The sequence below is a fragment of the Microtus ochrogaster genome, chromosome 4 (assembly GCF_000317375.1).
Source record: "Microtus ochrogaster isolate Prairie Vole_2 chromosome 4, MicOch1.0, whole genome shotgun sequence".
In the NCBI taxonomy this organism is placed as follows: Eukaryota; Metazoa; Chordata; class Mammalia; order Rodentia; family Cricetidae; genus Microtus; species Microtus ochrogaster.
The window spans coordinates 22,663,554-22,683,820 of NC_022011.1; the positions used below are offsets into that span (position 1 = coordinate 22,663,554).

The following is a 20,267-nucleotide window of genomic DNA, read 5'->3' on the forward strand; positions in this document are numbered from 1 at the left end:
AGCAAGGGTGTGAGTGGGTAGAGGTCATGCAGCAAGGGTGTGAGTGGCTGGAGGTCATGCAGCAAGGGTGTGAGTGGATGATCACATTACATACAAAGTCAGGGAACAGAGAGTGGCAAATGCTTGTGTACAGCTTACTTCTTTCTCCTCCTTTCCAGGGTCCTGGCCCATGGAGTAATAACACCCATTGCAGGTTAGGTTATCACACATCAGTTACTCAATCTAGACAACTCTCTCATAGATATGCCAGAGGTTTGTCTTCTAGGTGATTTTAGACCCTGTGAAGTTGACAATCAATATTAGCCATCACAGGGGCTTATGTATAATGTCTGTGCCTGTATGTAACACTTAGGAGGCTAAGGCAGGAGGATCATGAGTTAGAGACCAGCCTTGGCTATATCACAAGAACTTGGCTTACTACAGCAACAACAAAAGACCTGGATGAACTATCCATCTGGGCATGTGATTCCTGTAGTGACCTGGTGGGAAAGCAGGCAGCATGGATGCCAGTTCACTTTGGCTGACCCAAGATGCTATTCTTCTCCTGTTTGGCTGTCATCAATGCAGTTGGAGTCCCAGTGTTCTCATCAGAGGCTCCTTCAGAAATGTTTGACCCTGCAGCTAATCTAATTAGGAAGAAAAGATGGACTAACGTGGAATGCAGTGAGAGAGAAAGGGGGAGATACTGGGGGTGGGGGGACGGGAGGATGGAAAGGGTGGATGGAGACAGTGAGGCAAACAGAACTGTTTGTGCCCTTGATTTGTTCTGTAATGAGCCATTTTGTAACTTCCATCCCAGAGAATGAGAAATAGTGTGAGGTAAGGGGTATTTAATTTTGGGGTACATTTCCCATCTTAGGTATCTGTATTTAAAACTTAGAACCTGAAACCATGAGGTATTAAACCCCCATGGCCACTTAGCACTTGTGACCAGATCCCCTATTGCAGATGCTAGGAAACCTTGCTGCCCATTGTTTAAAAATGCCTTCTGTTATTTATTCTCTTCATATTATTAGTGTTAAATATTCTCCTGCACCCACTGGCTATCTCCTCGCGGTTAAGCTTCTGCAATTTAAACATTGTCATGAAGTTAATTTTTTTATAAGATGAATCAGGTTATTAAATTTAGTAAACCATTGCCTTCATTATTTTGCACCAACTTGGCACCATGCAGGATTGGCTTAGCACTACTACATTTAGCTAATTAAGCTGGCCATCAGCCGCAGTGTTACAAGCGTGAGGGATGCTGTCCTCCTGGGCTTTACCCAGGACTTAGCAGTAGGTAATGTTATTAAACTTTTTTTTTAATTTATAAAACTCCATACTCTGGAGATGTGGTTTGCTATAAATGTGTTATTGTCCTTGCTGTTAAACCATCATCTTTTGAAATATCTCCCGCTTTGTTTTTGCTCCAAAGGCGGTTGTAAAGGATTAGAAAATGGACTTGTCGGCCGTAGCTTTGACAAGTCGACTAGCCGCGTGTACAGCTCCGTTTAGATAAAGGGAGATGTAAGGTCCAGAAAATAACTTTACAAGACACAGAGACAAATGACTTAGCCATAGTCCCGGTCAAGACGTATCTGAGGGAGAGAAGGTACAGGCTTGCCCCAGCAGCCTGTTGCTGCCATCATACTAGATGCCCAGCTTCCAGTAATACAGGATCCTACACAGTAGGTCATTTTGTCAACTGAGATAGCCTAACTTAATAGGTTTGTTCGTGAAAATAAAAGGTGATGGAAAAGGCTGTTTTCTCCCTGTAGATTTCTAAGTAGTGTCTTTCCAAACTGAAGTGAGTAGTATTCTTATAGGATTTTAATATTCAGTCTTTACTAAAAAGCCGGTTTAGAGGTTCATCGGGGTTGCTATTCAAAATAAGGTGGATTATTTCAAAGCTGCACAACATTTTGACCCATTAACAGTCTGTATAAACCACCCACTCCTTAGTGAATCCTTCTGGGATTCAGAAATGACCAGGCAGGAGAGAATAGTTTACTGCTAATATGGAGAGCTGAATACAGCGCCAACAGCTGCCTGATCTTGTATCATGATGATCCCCTTTCATCCATAAATAATACATTTGTTTTAGAGTTGTGTACACCTGTAATCCCAATACTCAGGAGGTAGGGCCAGGAAAATTGAAATTTGAGGCTAGCCTGGGCTACATAGTGAGTTTCAAGCCATCCTAAGATACAGAGCAAGATCTTGTCTCAAACAAAACAAAACGGTTCCGAAGGAATGTTTGGAAACTGTGCCATCTTACATAATTTATATTTTGATACCATTTAGTTGAAATATTATTAAAATATTTCTGGTCATTGCATTGACATGAAAATTTAGGAGGGATAGAGGTTTTGCCATTTTCTCCAAGATCTTGTGGGTGCATCAGGTGCTAGAGTGACAGATGAAGGTGTTGTTGACCCCTAGGTACTACCTGTTATTCTTTCAGTCCCCACCCCTTTCCACGCCCACTCCCAGCGACTCTGACCACTTGCCTCATCTGAAAACTCTCTCCCTGTTCTTTTCTGGTGTGCACATGGGTCTTTGCCTCTCTCTCTCTCTCTCTCTCTCTCTCTCTCTCTCTCTCTCTCTCTCTCTCTCTTTTTCTCTCCCCTTCTCTCCTTTAATAAATGTTTATGGCTATTTTCTGTGTCTATGGGTCTGTTTACACGTGTCCGCCTGCTGTTGGGAACCTGCAGATGCTTGGCTCTCCCCGGACCCACACGGGCTGGCCCTGCCCGCCGACCACATGCCTGCCCTGGATGGGCCACTGCTCGTAAACCACCTGGGGATCTTGCAGGGACCCACAACCTCTCTGCTGGGCTAGCAGCAGCTGCTCCACGAACATTTTAAGAATAAAACTATCTATCATCTATCTGTCTGTTTGTATACATCTATGATTCATTCTTCAGATTTTCTAGTTGTTTTCTCTAGGAAGGTCAAAGGAAGGGCCTAGGACACATAGACAGCCACAGTTGTTGGATTTGTAAGTTCTGGAAACACTCATCACAGAGCAGAGCATGGATTGTGGAAGATCAGCTTCGATAAAAATACCATTTCCAGGGTAGGGGCATGGGGATTAGAAAAATAAGTAAAGAGAATGAAGATGCGAGTGAAAATAATAAAAACAGGAAACATAGGACAGTACTGGGAGGGACTTCCAGTGAATCGCTTGCATTTAATTTCCAATTGCCCAAAATACCCTGATGCCAAAAGGTAGGAGTAAGATAAAAAATTGCATCAACATGATAAAAAGAAATGAACATATCAGTTGAAGCTTGCGGGCTACGTTAATAGTTAAACATTCTGTTGCTAGAACAAGACAAGTACAGTTCACACCCTAGACTAAAACATCCTGTAGGCAACAAACCACTTCCTGTGTGCAATCTATTGATTATCTCCCTAAAGGAACTGGAACCTTAGTTGGATCCTTAGACTTTTGTTTGGGATAGATACAGATCTACTTACACCTTATGTACAAGGTCTGGATATTAGCTACACCTTGTTGACAATAATAACCTTGAGAGAAGAGAACTCTGACCTAAATCTAGGTGGGACCATTGTTTGAGGTAGAAACACAATAACCTTTTAGAAATAGAAGTAAGTTTCAACTCTCTGGCCTTCTATCAGGGTGAAATGGCAGCAACTTTGAGCAAGCTGAAACTCTCTGACCTTCAGACCAGGTGGAAATAGGCTCACATTTTTGTGCCTCCACATGGGGCTTCTCATTAAGCAAAGGGTTTAGTCAGTCATGGTTGGTAGTGAAGCAACTGGCTGTGGCCTGAACTCTTCTCGGACTGGGTCTTAACCTTTGAGGTTGCTGTATTTGTTGGGCCAGCTATCTCAAGTCTTGCTGTTGATATTTTCTGTCAACAGGGCTCTGCTGTGCATGGTTCTCAACCTGTGGGTCATGACCCATTGGGAGGGTCACCTAAGACCATCAGAAAATACAGTTATTTATATTACAGTTTATAATTGCAACAAACTTACAGTTAAGAAGTAGCAATGAAAATAATTTAATGGTTGGTGGTCACCTCAATATGAGAAACTGGATTAGGGTCCAGAATTAGAAAGATTTAGAACCACTGGTCTGAATTAAGACATTTTGTTTATTATGTCATTAAAGCTACTAACACTCCACAGTTTCACTCAGTGAACATATCTCCTGACCTGTCCCCTCCCCCATCCCCTGTCCCCTGGCACAGAATCTCCTCTGGTTAAGAACCACTCAGTTTTGTCAGTGGTGTGTCCACTAATGGTCCTTCATGACTGACGTGTTGGCACTAGCATTGTTTCTAATGTACTTTTTTTTTTTTAATTACAGGGTTCGAAACCGCCAAGTCCTTTGCCCTCCATGGTGCACATGTGATCCTGGCCTGCAGGCACATGAGCAGAGCCAGCGAGGCAGTGTCCCGCATTCTGGAAGAATGGGTAAGTGCTTGGCTGCTTTGTGTTTTAATTGTCAAACGTGTACACCCGGCCGAGCTCGCAGAGATTTCAGCGCAGCACATAAAGTTTATTGCTCTTGGAATACCTTCTTTGTTTTCAAAGTCATCTTCACGTTGTTTACTTTATGAAGGGAAGGATGAGTGAGACAGTCATTACCCACGCGCTTGTTTATAGTTCACTGCCAGTGTCACCGGGTCTATTACTCAGAGATTTGAAGATGTTTACTTATTTAAATCTTTTATTAAGAGAAATAAAACATAGCCAATGCCAACGAATGACATTGGGATGTGTGTGCTCATACAGCATTGTTTCTACACTTCTGCAGTTATTTATTTATTTACTTATGTACTTCACTTTTCACCGTTTCATGCATGTATGTTATGCATGTTATCATTTCCATCGCCCCATTTCCCTCTCTAATGCCCCCTCCTCCTGCTGAAACCCTTCTTCCCTATGGGTCCCCCTTTGCCCTCATGAAGTAGGAGGTAAGCTGTGCCAACAGCAGGGGAGTGACACAGAAGGGCCTCCCCAGGGGATTCTGGGCTGTCAGATTCACAAGGGAGAAAGATGGTAATGTCCAGACGAGTCTTCTTTTCCTGCAGAGTGAGAAGGTAAAAATCACAAAGAAAAAGTCCTTCCTGGTCCTGGAAAGGTTAACATCTTTCTTGTGCACCCTTCCAGAAAAGGCTTCAAATGTTAGCAAACTCGTGCACATGCTGCTGTCTGCTTCGTCTGTCTCACTCAGTGCACTAGAGGGAAAGAACATTGGGTTGGCTAAAGTTCCAGCCTAGAATTGACTGACTGCTTTTAGACCAGTGAAGAAAAAAGCCATCATGGTAGAAGGGCATGGTGAGGAAGGAAGCATGCCAGGAGGAGGAAGAGAAAGAGAGGGAGAAGGAGAGGGAGGGAAAGAAGGGAGTGCTGTAACTGATGTGGGGGATCGATGGATTGATTGATTGACTGGGGTTTAAGTGTATTTATCTCTAGAATACTTCATGCCCTAGTGATCTGTTTTTGTAAACTAGGCTCCTCCTCCTAGGTTTCATCACCTCCCAACAGGGACATCAGTGACTCTCTCTTCTTTTCATGTTAGGCCACAGCTCTGTCGATGTAAGGCAGCCTCAGAGGATGGGAATTATCACTGTGTAGTTTCACCAAACAGTTTCTTGATGTAGAGGAATGATTACCCCAAAACATTCAAGTTAAGGACCTGGGAACAAGAAACACTAGTGAAGACAAATGTCTTCCATGCAGTTCAAACATTGAAATTGCATCACAGAGCGTTTGGACTATAAAAACTCAACCCTTTTGTGATACCTACCGGGGTACTTACTCTCTGTGTGTTCCTCACTCTCCCAAGATGGTGTTTACAGAAGCCCGGGTTTATCACCTAAAAACCATGGTCACCATTTCTTGTCACTGCTGTGTCCCAGCAATGTAGAGACCCAGTCCTGGCCACCTTTCTTATGTTTGTCCTCCACACCTTCCCCACGTGTTTCCCTTGACCTTGCTGGTCTGACTTTCTTCAGGCCTCTCCTTTTTTCTCACCTCTACACAAGGGCTCTCACCTGGCTTTTCAGTAAGGATTGTCAAGGTCAATCGGATCCACTGCAGGTTTTCAATCTTTGAGCCAGCTTGGGTGTGTTCATCCTTTGCCTTGGATGGACCATATCTGTGCCTCACTGGGGATGTACTGAGACATATTGCCACACCGTGGGAGGTTCTCAGAGTGGTCCAGGGTTTTTGTTGCAGCAAGAGCTCATTCAAAAGTCCCTGGGCATTTTTGGCTCTGCATTAATTCTCAAGTGCCAAGACTCTGTGGGCATCTTTAGCTCTGTTATGGAGATATAGAGTTTGTTTCTCTATATACTCAGCTTGTTTCTCCCAACCTGGGCTTTCTCTTCAAGTTCCACTGTAGCTTCCAGGATCACCATTTTCTCAATGTTTCATGTCTGTGTCTTAGCCAGTGGAATGACTGTCTTTATTCACAGTGTTGGAGCAGCTAGTCGCTCTCATTCACGGAATTCCTGTCATGTACTATGTCCAGCCATGGCCCATTACAACCAAAAACCTAGTCATCTTCATTTCACAGAGGAGCCAAGGGGCGGCTCTGCCAGAGAGGGATGGTGCCCAGAGCCAAGTAGCTCATGAGCTCAGGGACAGGGCCCTTGTTTACGCCATCTGCCTTGAAGAGCAGCTTCTCTGAGTGTCACATCCTTAACTCGCAGCCTTTGCTTTAGATCCCTTGGTGATACTCAAATGGTTTGTTTCAGGACCAGTGACATTTTGAGAAAGCAACTTCTTGACATCGACATAACCACACCCTTCCTTCTCTCCCTCCTGCTCTTATATCCCCTCCTCATCCTGTGACAGGGTCTCAATCTGTAATATGTTCTGGCTGAGTATTCACTATGTAGTCCAGGCTGGCTTGAATTTATGACATTCCTGTTTTAGTCCCTCAAGTGGTGAGATTACTGGTGTGTACCATCAGATCCTGCACTGGGTCTTTTCAGTGCCCAGAGCTGATCTGATATTGAACTTACTAAGGACCACAGTGAATACAGTAGACCTTCTTTCTTGCGACATCCCAAAACATCTTTGCACATATCCAGATGCTTCTAGGAATGCATTCCATTCCTGACTAATTATCACTGTTATAAAAATATACTGAAGAGCTGCAAAGTGAATAAGACTGTGTGCTGCTCTTGTGGGGGCAGGAGGACCCAAGTTTGGGTCTCAGCACCCACTCTGAGCAACTCACAGTTGCCTGTAACTACAGCTTCAGGAGATCCAATGCTCTGCATCTGTGGGTACCTGCCCTCACATGCACAAACCCACATACGGGTACACATGCATACACAGTAATAAAAAATAAAGCTATTGTATGTTGGCAAAGACTAGAAACAGATACACACTATGACCTTGGGCAAGTGTCTGAACTTCTGGAAGTTTTAGCTTCTTCATCTATAAAATACAGATTATGGTGTTTGTTTCAAGACATAGGTGATTTGCAGTAAACACAACTGTGTGCAGGTAAAATATTAGCAGAAGGTAGAGCAAGATTAAGTATTCAACTAAATGCCAGCTGCCTTGATTAATAACAGTGATGAAGATAATAATTTCTTACGTATGCATGGAGAGCATAATGAAGCTTGCTTTTCTTACCCTCAACAAGTGGCTGAAAGAGGGGCTGTAAGTAGGATGTTTACCAACAAAACTGAAGTGAAATCACAATGATTGTTTTCCTGGCTTTTTATGTCTGGACTCCTACATTTCAATAGATGTGCATTTAGTTGGTTGATGAGTATTTCCAGCGCATTTCATATTAGCTCTCAGCTGTCATTTGAAAGCTGTCTTCATTATTTATGTGATTGCTTTTCCTTTTGCATTTACAAAGAACTGTCCTTTGCATATATCCAGGAAAGGTGGTTGAGGGCTCAGTCACCAGGAACAGCAAGCATTGAGAAAGGAGGGAGAAGAGAGATTTAAAAAAGTGCAGAAGATTTATTAGTGATGGTAATGCAATGTGTGTGTGGCAGAGAATGCATGCTGGGTTGGTTGTAGCCACCTGATTTAATGCTGCAGCATTAAGTTACTCCAGCTGTGGATGGCTTCCTTTCCACATCTGCTCATCTCCCTGGAGCCAAGGCATGTGGACAGCTCTGGTGGCGGTGTATCCCTACAACCTCATTGGTCAGCATCAGAAATATGGAGAACTTGGTGCCAGACATTATGTGGGGCTTGTGCCACTGACACTTGGCTTAGAGTTTTCCTTTTTGAGACAGGGTCTCACCTGTGTAGTTGTAGCTATCCTAAAACTCATGATGTAAAACCAGGCTGATCTGGTAGAAGTGCCTGTCTCTGAGTGATGGGATTAAAGGAGCCACACTGATCATGGCTGGGCTTTCTGTACTACAGACACCTTGTTTTCATGGTGGGCTCTAAGGGTAGGTGATGGTGCTGAGTGCTCAATCACAGTTCTCAGAAGTACCTTAGATGTCCAGCAACGTCCTGGCTGCTGCAGAGCCGCTCAAGGACTTTATGAGCTGAGGGAGCCCTGATGCTTATGGGAATTTTCTCTTATTATTCCTTTTGATACTAAAAGCTTACACTCTGCAGTTTGTCTCTGCAGACAGAACACATGAGGTGTGATGTCTTCTCATGCAAATCAAGCAAGCATGAGTGTGTGCCTCTGTGTGTGTGTGTGTGTGTGTGTGTCAGTGGGGGTGGGGTGGGGTGTGTTGGGTATTGGGTTACTGACATACAAGCTTTCTGCCTAAGTTAGGGGTTTGCCTTGAATAGATGATTGTTATTTAAGGCAGCCCAAGGTGTAAGGCTCATCCCTATTGTCTTGAATGTCACTAGCTAAACAAAACCACAAATTATTAAGAATGTCAATATTAATATGCGGTTCCTAAGAAAAGTTCATTCTAAGCCAGCCTCTAGATTTTCTCATTTATTTGCTTTAAAAGTTGTTTTTCAGTAAATAGAATATGATATAAACAATTCTGTGAGCCAGCAACAGCTAAGTAAATGTCTTGCTTGAGCCAGGAAGCATAGCACTCACAGCAAAAGGCAAGGGCGAAGTTCTAGAGTTCCACCCTAGAATATTTTCAGATGTCACTTACTGTCATCCCGCATATTGAGGTGTCTGTGTGCCAGGCTATGTGCTGAGCATTAATAGTGAAACACATATACAATGTGATTAACGCCAGTCAAGGCAACTGGGGGCTGAGAAAATGGTTGTGTATTTCCACCCAGCTGGGGATGAGTGGAACATCTGTATTTGAAACTACATCTCCCTAATTCCCAGCCATTCTTTACCTAATTTAAATTTCCTGGTATGCGTTGTTTCTACAGATTGGCCTGGATTTTCTTTTTAATCTCCATACGTGCCTGTATGTGTCTGTGTCTTTGTTGTGTGCATGTGTGCTTTTTGTATTGGTGCAGGTGCATGCAAGACATAGTGCATGTGTAGAGGTCAGAAGACAGTCTTGGGTACCAGACCTTGCCTTCTACTTGTTTGAGAAAGGATGCCTCATTGGTCACTATGTGAGCCAGGGTAGCTGACTTGGGAGCTTTTCTCTCTACTTCCCAGTGGAACCCTGGGACTATAGATGCCCGTGCTTTCTTGTGGGTTCTGAGTATCTCAACTCACTGAGTCATCTCTGGTTTTCTTACAGGGAAGAATGACCTTGAGTTTCTGATGCCTTTGCTTTGACCTCTCATGCTTTTAGATTATGGATTTGCATCATCACAGTCAGTTTTTTGGTGCTAGGATCGAGCCAAGGCCTTCCTGCTATTCAAGCCCTCTCTCAGCTGAGCCACATGCTTCCAGTCTTGACCAGGCTTTTTAAAGGACTTAGCCTGTATTCAAAGAGACTCATCTATATGTGAATGAATGTTTTATGATGGAAAACAGTATGTGTTGGTAACATGAAGGTACCTGTGATTACCTAGGGAGGAACCTCCCTAACTCTTTGTAATTCGATGTCATTGATAACTGGGTCAAAGGAATCTGCCTCTTCCCTTCCTTCCGTCCCTCCCTTCCTTGTTAAGCACTGTGTAGTGTATTTACTGTTCTGCTGAAGTTGCCCATTTGACCTTTCTTGTCACAGGCCCAGGAAAGATTCTTTATCAGTTAATAAATTATTCATCTCCTCGTAGACATAATTGGTTGCTAAAATATTCTGAGTTTTCTCTGTCTTCAGAATGTCTGAAAATTGTGCCTGGTCCTTATCCTCCTACTTTTCTATCTCATTTCTCATTCTGAAACTTTTGCATTGACTTATTCTTAACTGTATCCACCGTTCTTTGATCACCATTTCTGTGTCTTCAGTTTTTTCTTCCTGGCCATCTCTGGCAGTCTTGAGTGGAATCTTTTCAAACTTTATATCCATTATAACCTTTATATAACAAGGGCTGTGGTTCACCGCAGAATGTTAAGAGTGCAAGCAGGAAGCACAAGTGGCTAGCTCCAAACCATCACCCCCAATTGTGTGCAGCCCAAAGAAGATCCATCTTCTCAATAATGCGGGTTCCCCTGGGTTCTTATTAAGCAATTTTGACATAGTTTGAAGAGACGGATTTCATCTTCAGATCGTATCTACCCAGTGGCTGCAAGGCCAGCTTCTGGCCACTCAGCTTTTAGCCTACGTTATTTAAGAGGGAAAAATATACTTGAGACTGTTTTTCATGTTTATTATAGGGCATTCAGAGTCCCTCAGATGTAGCGTGTATAAGATTAAATAGAAGAGAAATAGTCATCTTGCTGATAAAACCATCTGGGCAAGGACAAATAGAGATCAGCGGGGCTGGAGGTTGTCTCTCAGGCTGGCCAGTACATGGGTAAGGAGGTCAAGGGTAGTCCTAGAGAGCTGTTTAAAATGGGAATAATTTTAATCTACACAGAGGTAGCCTTTAGGAGGGAGGTCCTCGCTTTGGAGTCCTAGAGACCTGGGATCAAATCCTGGCACAAACGATTGCTCACTGGTGCCTCTGTCTTATTTCCTGTAGAATGGCATGAGTGACCCTTTCCAGGGTCACCACAAGGACAGAGTGTAGCCACACAGGGCACTTCTGCATAGAGCCCAGCATTTTGCAATTCAGAAAGCAGTGCACACCCTTGTCCAACACAGAGCGCTAAACTAGACAGATGCAGTCGTGCATCTTGAAAAAGTGCCCTAGTTCAGGCTCCTCTTATAAAAATGTCATAGGCTGCTGGCTTCAGCAGTCTGTCTCCAAACATCTCAGAGGCTGGAAATCTGACCACAGTGCCTGCTTGGCTAGGGTTTGGTGAGGGATTTCTTCCTGTCTTTTAGCTCATTCCGTCTTCTCATGTTAAAGAGCAGAGAAATAGAAGAAGGGAGGAGACACGACTGAGCTTCCACTCTATAGGATCCCTTCGTCTTCCCAGCAGTGTCAGTCACTAAAGAGCGTGCCTCTTCCACCCCGAGGAGGTAGACACATGTTGTCACTTTACTCTAGCAGGAGTTGGAGCTGGCTGACCCAGCATAGGCTGGGGTTAGTGCTGAAGAGAAGTGGAGCTGGCAGAGCCCACCCTGTATTCTGAGGAGATTCATGAGAGCTGGTGTCTGCCCCTGTCAACTGGAGGATGTAGATGTAACTAAGTTTTGAAAACTCTAGAAGGAAGGCTTCCTAGTGTGGTAGTAGCGGCAAGGCCTGTGTACCAGTTCTTTGCTAGTCCTCCCTTCCAATGTGGAGCCTGGTTCTCCTTCACCAGTGTGAACTGGACCGGGTGACATGGCTCAGTGAGTTCCATGTGCTGACACATCTCAGTGGTTTCCTTGTGGTGGAAACTGATGGAGAGTGACTCCCCAGAAAGGGGAAAGGACCTAAAAGACATCCAGCTTCTTCTTTGCACACTGTCTTGTGTCACTGGATTTGTGCCACCATGTTGTGAGGACACATAGGCAACCCTGTGAAGACCACTGCAACAATAGTGGTTTGAAACCATCTCAGAACCTTCTGGTCCAGCTCAGCCTTATGCTACCCAGATGCTACCATGGTCCAGCAGATTCACATGGTAAGTTCTTCTTTCAGAACCATCCAGCAGCTAGGACATTTCCCAACTTATGACCTTTGAGATATGATTAGATAAAAAATGTGTACAGTTTTCAGCCATATGCTTTTGGGGAAAGTAGTATTAACCAACCCAGGAGCCATGGCTTCCAGGAGAGGAGGAGCCATCACTGAGAGAGACTGGATCCTGAGACTCAGCAAGCTCCTCAAAGCATAAGGCATTGAAGTTTGCGTTGGCTTCCCAGGTGCCTTCCACATTATAGCATCCCAGGTTAGGGACCTCCAGCTCTGCTCTGAACTCCTTTCTGGATGAGTAAACACAGACATTCCATCCTTCTCACTAATTAATTAGGAAGACCTCCCTTACAGTGAAAACAGCATCTTCTAAGCATCTTCTTGGACAGCCAGACTGAGGTCTGTTCTCCCTCCCCAGAGCTCTATTGGCTGGGTTCTGAGAACCCCACTAATACCCGCATCTCTCAAATTCCCTAAATAATAAATCCAAAGTTATTGAAGCTATCAGGTTACTGAGAGTTGGCGGTGAGACTGCCCCCTCTCATTTCTTTGCAACCCTTGTCCCTATTTTATTATTGAAGCTTGGGATGCTCATGGTAAGGCTAGGCAGCTGGGGAACCTCAGCCCCTGAATCTTGCAGCAGGCAGCAGCTGTGGGAGCTCAGGCCTGCTTTGCCTTCCCTGGAGTTAATGAATCAGCAAGCACCAAGGGCACAGTCTGCCTTTAACTGATGGAGGAACACCACATTTATTTACTCAACAATTCTGAGATTTCCAATTGTTCCGACTGCAAGGCAGTCTGCCTGCAAACCGGGTTAGGCCAGGAGAAACTTCAATGCATCTTTGTAATGGCTTTGTTGTTGTTTATTGAGAGGGACTAATTAACTTTGATTATTGCACTAATATTATGGCACTTTGACAACCCTTCAGATTTATGACTCTGGGAAAATAAACAAATGAAATGCAGGTGCTGGAGCAGAAAGACTCAGTCATTACTGAACTTTAATTACTTGGAATGTGTAGCCAGGAGAGAATTAGTTGATGAATTACAGGATGCTTAAAACCTACCCCAAACTGAAAGCAAGGAGAAGACAAAAATAGTGGGGAGGAGGCTGGAAAGGTGCTGTGCTTAAAGGTGGGAAAGACAGGGCACATCTGTACGCCTCGCTGTGGCATCCCATTGGCTAATCCTGGTGGTTTCCAGTGCTGCAGAAGCTCACAAAGTGCTTGTCAAGGCTGATTCAGCATTACCCAAGAACATGCTAGACATGCAGATTCTTGGGTCCTGCCTACAGCGACCAGTTCTGAGTCTCTGGAGGCGGGGTCCCAGGGAAATCTAGACACATGCAGAAGTTCAGATACATCACCATCAGAGCTCCTGCTCTTTGTTTTTGCTAAGAGGGTAGGTACACACGTTTTTCTTAGCTTATAAAGGTCAAATATTGCTCTAACCCAGATCCTGAGCCATTCCAGAGATTTTCAGACTCGATGGCAGTCACCTTCACCTGATGTTCCCATCTCACTGGCCTTGGTCAACCCTCCTTTTAAAATGATAATCATAGTAATGAGAATGATAGCCAGCATGATGGTGTTGTCACCGTGTTGAACACGTCAAGTACATTAGCTCAGTGTATGTTAGCAGTGGTCCTCTCTGTGCATCAATCTCATGAAGTCTGTTTTCCTGAAGAGATCCTAAAGCACAGCGGTGTTCAGGATCATGTGCAAGCTCACACAGCACAGATGCCACAGGTGTGAGGTGCTTTCAGGGCAGCACGCCTGCCTGTCTAAGTCTTTTGCCACATCATTTGTGTGCCTCCTAGGCACAGGAGGGACTTACTAAATACTCGTGGACCGAACAAGAGGACAACAAAAGTTGACAACTGGGTTGTGGGCACTGAAACCCCGATGGCAGAATCCTGTCCCTGTTGCTTGGTTACCTTTTGAAGCTGACCAGCACAAGGTGTATGTAGCTAGTTGTTTCTAATGTTTTGAGTGATGTGAATTGATTATGCTATTGATGTTGCTGGGATCTCCAATTCTTCAACTGGCTTGTAGCTCATTGAAGAAAGGGAAAACCATGTTACAGTATTTGTTCCTGTTCCTTGGACTTCACTAATCCTTCTGTGGGGAGTCTTAGTAGGCACCTTCTTTACTCAGGCTGGACTTGGGAGGGCTGACTATGGTGGAGAGTGGACTCTAATAAACTTGACCTTGAAGCACAAGAAAGACAACCTTTATGTAGAAAGACTGGCTCCAAAAGCAGAATCCAAGAGTGGGAGTGGGGTGTAGTTGGGGTTGGGGGGTCGGGGGTGGGGAAGAGTTAAAGGCTAGCCAGGCATGGTGGAACACACTTGCAATCCTAGCATCCTAGAGGCTAAGGCAAGAGAATTGCTACAGTTTGAGGACAGTCAGGGTTGGTTCCATAGGGAGCTCAAGGACAGCAGATGGATTATAGAGGCTTGTGGTCTTCTCCTGAGTGTGGATGGCAGGGAGAGGGGGACTTGAATAGTTATTTGGTCCTTTGCTTCTGATGGGATTAATTGCATCTGTAATGTTGTAAAATGTTAAAATATTGTTAGAATTGAGAAGGTAAAAAACATACTGGTTTCTTGTTACTTAGGTCAGAAAAAACAGCTTGAAATGGCCTAGCTTACGAATTCCTCTTTCCTTTTGGTTAATAATTTATTGCAGTGACAAATCATGGAATTTGTCTGGACTATATACATGCACCTGTGTGTGTACAGACAGACAAAGGATGAAAGAGAAGAGAGCTGGCAACACAGAGATGGGACAGACAGACATAGACAGGAAGACACAGTCAAGCTAGAAACTTTTCTGGCAGTATCTTAAGGACTGTTCTTTTGAACAGGCTTGGACAGGATGAGGGAGCCTGATCACTGTTTCCTATGTCCCCTGGTCATTTCTTGCTTAGAAGGGAAGAAATTAGAATTGTTGAGCTATGATTTGTTTTAATCAGAAAGAAATTGTCTAACATAAATCTCTTCGTGAGTGCTGGAAAAGCCCTAAAGCGTCTGGGGGGCAAATATCAATACTTTGCAAAGGAGGAATGATTGTTCCAATTCGTGGCTTAATTGACTTTAAGCCTTAATGAAAGTCAGGCCAGGGCAGGCAGCAAACACTGCAGCCAGGATCAGCAGTGAGATCTGAGCCAGGAAAGGAGAAATTTAGGGTGGTTCTCATCCTTTGCTACTGATGCCATTTTCTAATTGACCAGGGCCACCCAATACCACATAATATTCCTTTTTCTTCCTGTGAAGAGAGCACTGGTTTTTCTTCCTGTCTAGCATAGTAATCTATTTTAAATTATAGTTCCCTCCCCCAATGGAAGCATTCGTTTGTGTTGGATTATCATTCCCCAAGTGAAATTTCACTGATGCTGTATAATTAAATATAGATTTTTTTAAAAAAAGCACAGTGTATATTTTAAATTTGTAAGTGGACAAACTGGGGTATATAAAGACTTTATTTAGGAAGAATAAATGGCTCCCAAAGTCAGCCCAATGGTTGTTGGAAAGGATTCATTTAGCATCCATATGGTCCCCTGGGAGGGCTGCAAAACCTCGCTGACTTCATCAGTCTAAAAGGATTGGACTGTAAAGTACGTTGTGCAGATCTAAGCAACAGACCCAGCCTCCAGCCTGCCTCAGTCTCTGACCTGTTTGTACCATGTGAAAGCCAGGTAACCTTCATTTCCTGTTCCTACAGTTTGCTCAGCCCTATGACATGGGTGTGCTAATAGCACCCAAATCTCAAGGTTGCTAATAGTACCAAGTCTCAGTATCACTCACCAGGTACTAAGAATGATACTGGAGTCCTTAGAGTGGTACCCAAGTACCAAGTGTGTAATATCCAAGTGCCAGCAGAGATAAGAAACAAAACAAAGCGAAACCAGTGGGTCTAGGGAGATGGCTCACAAGCATGAGGACTCAAGGTCAATCCCCGGCACTCATATTAGAAAAAGACTAGGTGTATTGTTGCACACTTGTAATCCTAGCTGTGGGGAGATCCCTGGATCTCCATCCCAGCCAGTTTCACCTATTTGACAATTTCCAGGCCACTAAGAGACCCTGTTTCAAAAAGAATGTGAATAGCATCTGACAAGTGTTAGCCACGGCTGTCTTCTCAACCTGTGTGCATGTGCATACGCTACATACACAAACACAATGTAGGGGAAAAAACCTCACTTGTAGCATGTGTATGGAATGGCCCCACCTGTCTGCCCAGTTCATGTCTGGCCACTTACCCATTCATCTCATTGTTGAAACCATATCAAAACACCTGTATTACCAAATCTTCCTACCTTGTTGACTGAGTTTTCTGTCCTGCCCGGTTTCCACAGTTGTTAAGTCCCAAAGAAATCACACAGAGGTCTACATTAGTTATAAACTGACTGGCCTAGTAACTCCTGTTCTCATTGACCCGTCTCTACTTCCCGACTGGTTGTCCCGCCTATACTTCCTGCCTGGCTACTGGCCAATCAGTGTTTATTTAAAATATAATTGACACAACATAAACCATTGTCCCACACCACCACCTCACTATATCTTGGCACAGTCTGCTTCCTTAGCCTGGAGGGATCTTAGCCAACTTGTCCACATACCATATGTCCCTGTGCCCTGTGAGTCTCTGCTCATGCCCATTGCTTCTCTAGAGCCTCCACAGGATTCTCTGGCTGTGATACTGTCCTTTCTTCTCTCCCTTTCAAAAGTGCCCATCAGCTCACTCCTCTGAGTCAGGTTCTGTGCTAAGCACTATTGGAGGAAGCAAAGCCTTCTACCTCCAGGAAACGTACAGACTGGGTTTGGTTTCATTTAGTTAACTTTTAATTAGCATGTCCAAACTTTAAATAGTAAAGAGTTTCATTGTGTCATTTCCGCACAGGTGTATAATGTACTCAGTCACGTCCTCTGCATCCCTTCCCCCACACTTCCCTGCTCATACTCCTCAACATCCTTCTTTCACTCTCACATCCCCTTTAGCGTTGGTTGTTAAATTATGCATTGATTGACTGCAGCATTGATTACATTGTGTATTGATCGCTAGTCGGATGGGCTCCTTATTTAGTGAACAAATTCTTATTGACAACTTCTACCCATGTAGTCTGCTGGATTCTGTTTTTTTTTTTTTTTCCGAGACAGGGTTTCTCTGTGGTTTTGGAGCCTGTCCTGGAACTAGATTCTGAATATCTGTGTGTACACCACATTTGGTCCTTGTCCTCCTGGAGTCTGTGTGTAGTGACAGTCATGTAAATGAATAAATGGTATCCAAGACACTAAAGAGTCTCTCTCTGTATGGTGTACATGTGTGTGTGTCTAGTATGCAGGTACATGGGTTGAGATTTGGTCATGGTCTGAGCTCAGTGTTGTTTAGGCAAGGGACAGACATGTTTAGAGTCGTGTTGCCCAGCCTGACATCTGCTCATCCTGCTTCTACCTCTTCAGTGCTGGGATTTTAGATGTACTCCACCAAGCTTAGGGGGAAATATTTATTTTATTGTATTTTTTGATGCTGGTAGGCTGGCTGGTGGTTAAGAATAGAGATTTAGATTTCTGTAGTTGCATAGTGATTGTAGCCATGGTGGTCCTCCACATGCCCTCCATCCTTGTGAGGGAGATGGGGTATTGCTTCCCTGCATCACAAGATGATTGTCAGGTGTAAATGGGGCAGCAGTGCCCTGCTCATGGCGCTGGAAGCCTCTGCTTGTCACCTCTCCATGCTTTGCACATCTCCCTTCTCCTCTTCCTGTCAGTAGCTTTCCAGCTTCAGTGCCAGACACAGTATCCTCTGGGTAGATCAGCTTCAAGTTCAAAGCAAAGCCTCCTCGCTGCAGTATTGGATTTTGCTGGATGGTGACAGCTTCCACAAACCTCTAGTCCATGAGCCAATTTGGAGAAAATTGAATCATTCTCTGCGCCTTTCAGCTCGCATCCTAAAAGCCTGCACAAACATTCCGGGCAGGCTTCAGCAACTTCACATCAAGAGCTCAATCACAGCTTCAAAATAAAAACATCCCCCATTGCTCTGTGTATGTGAAGCTGGATCTGGAGCTTGTCACAGACCTCGGAGCTAGTGATAACACAGCCCCCTCCCCGAACACATGCCGTATCAGAAGGTCCTAGCAGGCAGAATCCACTTAGCATGCTCTGTGCTGCTCTGTATGTGGATTAAGGATGGGGATAGGAGCTGTGAGGACCAAGTGTTCATCTGCATCTCCAGCTCCAGGTAGGGCTATGTCTTTTGAAGTCTCCCAGTCTGTGGAGGCAAGCTGGGCTGGGCAAGGGTCACATAGCCCTTTCTCACCATGGCAGAGCAACTAGTCTAATTCTCAACGTGTGCTCACACGCTCCTCAGCAGAAATAACTGTGAATTTAGTAACTGGCTATCTCGAGTGGTTCATGATTTGCAGAGGATTTATATGTGAAGGGAAACGGATGGATTAAAAATATTAAACAGTGGAGCGAGCACCCACATGGATGAATTGTTGAGATCTATTTTCCCCTTCTACTCTAAACATATGGCATGAATTTTCCACCCTCATTACAGTTGCTGAGAGAAGGCAAAGACAAATATTGATATTTCATTCATGTTTTACGGTGAAAACACTGTTTGGTTTGTTTATACAGTTCAACTATCACAGTTTTTATGGTTGGCAATGAAACCACTGTAAAGCCAAGTCTGGGTTATATAGCAGATGTGATAAGCCCTCACATTCAGGGCGACTCCCTGGATGGGATAGCTGATGTCACGTGTACAGAATGAACAGCTGAGTTGTGGGTCGGGACAGGCTAGTCAGGATGTAATAACTAAGTCCTCTGTCAACTTTCCAGGGTGTAAAGCCACCAAGGGTTTTCTTGTTTAGACCGAGTCTCTGGCTTGTGTTGCTTGAAGGGCTCGGAGCGGAAAGACTTGCAGCCCATGTAGCTTCCATGTGCAGAGGAAGGATGAGGCAAGCTCACACTGTGACTAAGCCTCTGCTAAGAAGTGACACCTGCCACCATAGCTCATATCCCATTGACCATGGCTAGTCTCACAGCATTTCCAAGTTCAGGGCATACCTGCTGCCAGCCTGCCATGTGTACCTAGACAGGGTCAGATACCTGGAATATCAGCGATTGGCATGAGGACCACCCCCCATAGCCACAGTCACCCCAAGCCCTTTTGAAGTCATGTGTTTAGTTGATGATCTGCTCTGTGTGTGTGTGTCTGTGTCTGCTTTTGTACATTGTGCACACATGGAGGCTAGAGGTAAACATTGGGGACCTTCCTTCATTTCTGCCCTCCTGGAATTCACTGATTTGGACAAACTAGATGGTCGGTAAGTCACAGGTCTTTCTTGCCATCAAGTTTTATGTGCCAAAACTCACATCCATTTCTTGTCCATAATGTAGAGGGTAGTTCTTCATACATTTTATCATGTAGCCAGCTGTTGAGACAAGTCCTGTCGTCATTGTTCTCAGGCTAACAATCCCAGAGCCATCTCACATGTCTGTAGGACATTCTGCTCTCTCTCTCTCTCTCTCTCTCTCTCTCTCTCTCTCTCTCTCTCTCTCTCTCTCCCTCCCTCTCCCTCTCTCTCTCCCTCTCATCTATCGTTCAAACCTCCTCTCCTTTTCTCCCTCCCTCCTTCCTTTCCTCCCTCCCACCCTTCCTCTCTCTCCTCCCTCCCTTTTTCCCTCCCTCCTCTCTCTCTCTCTCTCTCTCTCTTTTCTTTCTTTCTTTCTTTCTTTCTTTCTTTCTTTCTTTCTTTCTTTCTTTCTTTCTGTTTTTTGAGACATGGTTTCTCTACGTAGCCCTGGCTGTCTTGGAACTCACTCTGTAGACCAGACTGGGCTTGAATTCAGAGATCCACCTGCCTCTTCTTCCCAAGTGCTGGGATTAAAGGTGTGCACCATCACTTCCTGGATTGACATTTCTTTCTTTAAAACTTCTTGAGCAAAGGGTAGATGGTTTAGTGAGTAAAGGCACATCCTGCTAAACTTTGATGACCTGAGTTTAATTCCTGGTGCTCATGTAGTGGAAGGAGAAAGCCAACTCCTTTGAGTCACCTTCTTACCTCCACACATGCGCTGTAGCATGCACACACACTTCTTACCTCCACACATGCGCTGTGGCATGCACACACACTTCTTACCTCCACACATGCCCTGTGGCATGCACACACACTTCTTACCTCCACACCTGCGCTTCGGCATGCACACACACTTCTTACCTCCACACATGCGCTGTAGCATGCACACACACTTC

At 44.5% G+C, this 20,267-nt stretch overlaps 1 protein-coding gene across 1 annotated transcript in view; it reads left to right on the top strand.

The window, feature by feature from the left end:
• The window catches only part of Wwox (WW domain containing oxidoreductase), an 881,293-nt gene that overhangs the window by 48,448 nt on the left and 812,578 nt on the right, over positions 1 to 20,267 (top strand). The window contains exon 5 of the mRNA XM_005345723.3: positions 4,322 to 4,428. Coding sequence (XP_005345780.1) covers positions 4,322 to 4,428 — 107 coding nt within the window. The remainder of the gene's footprint in view (positions 1 to 4,321; positions 4,429 to 20,267) is intronic.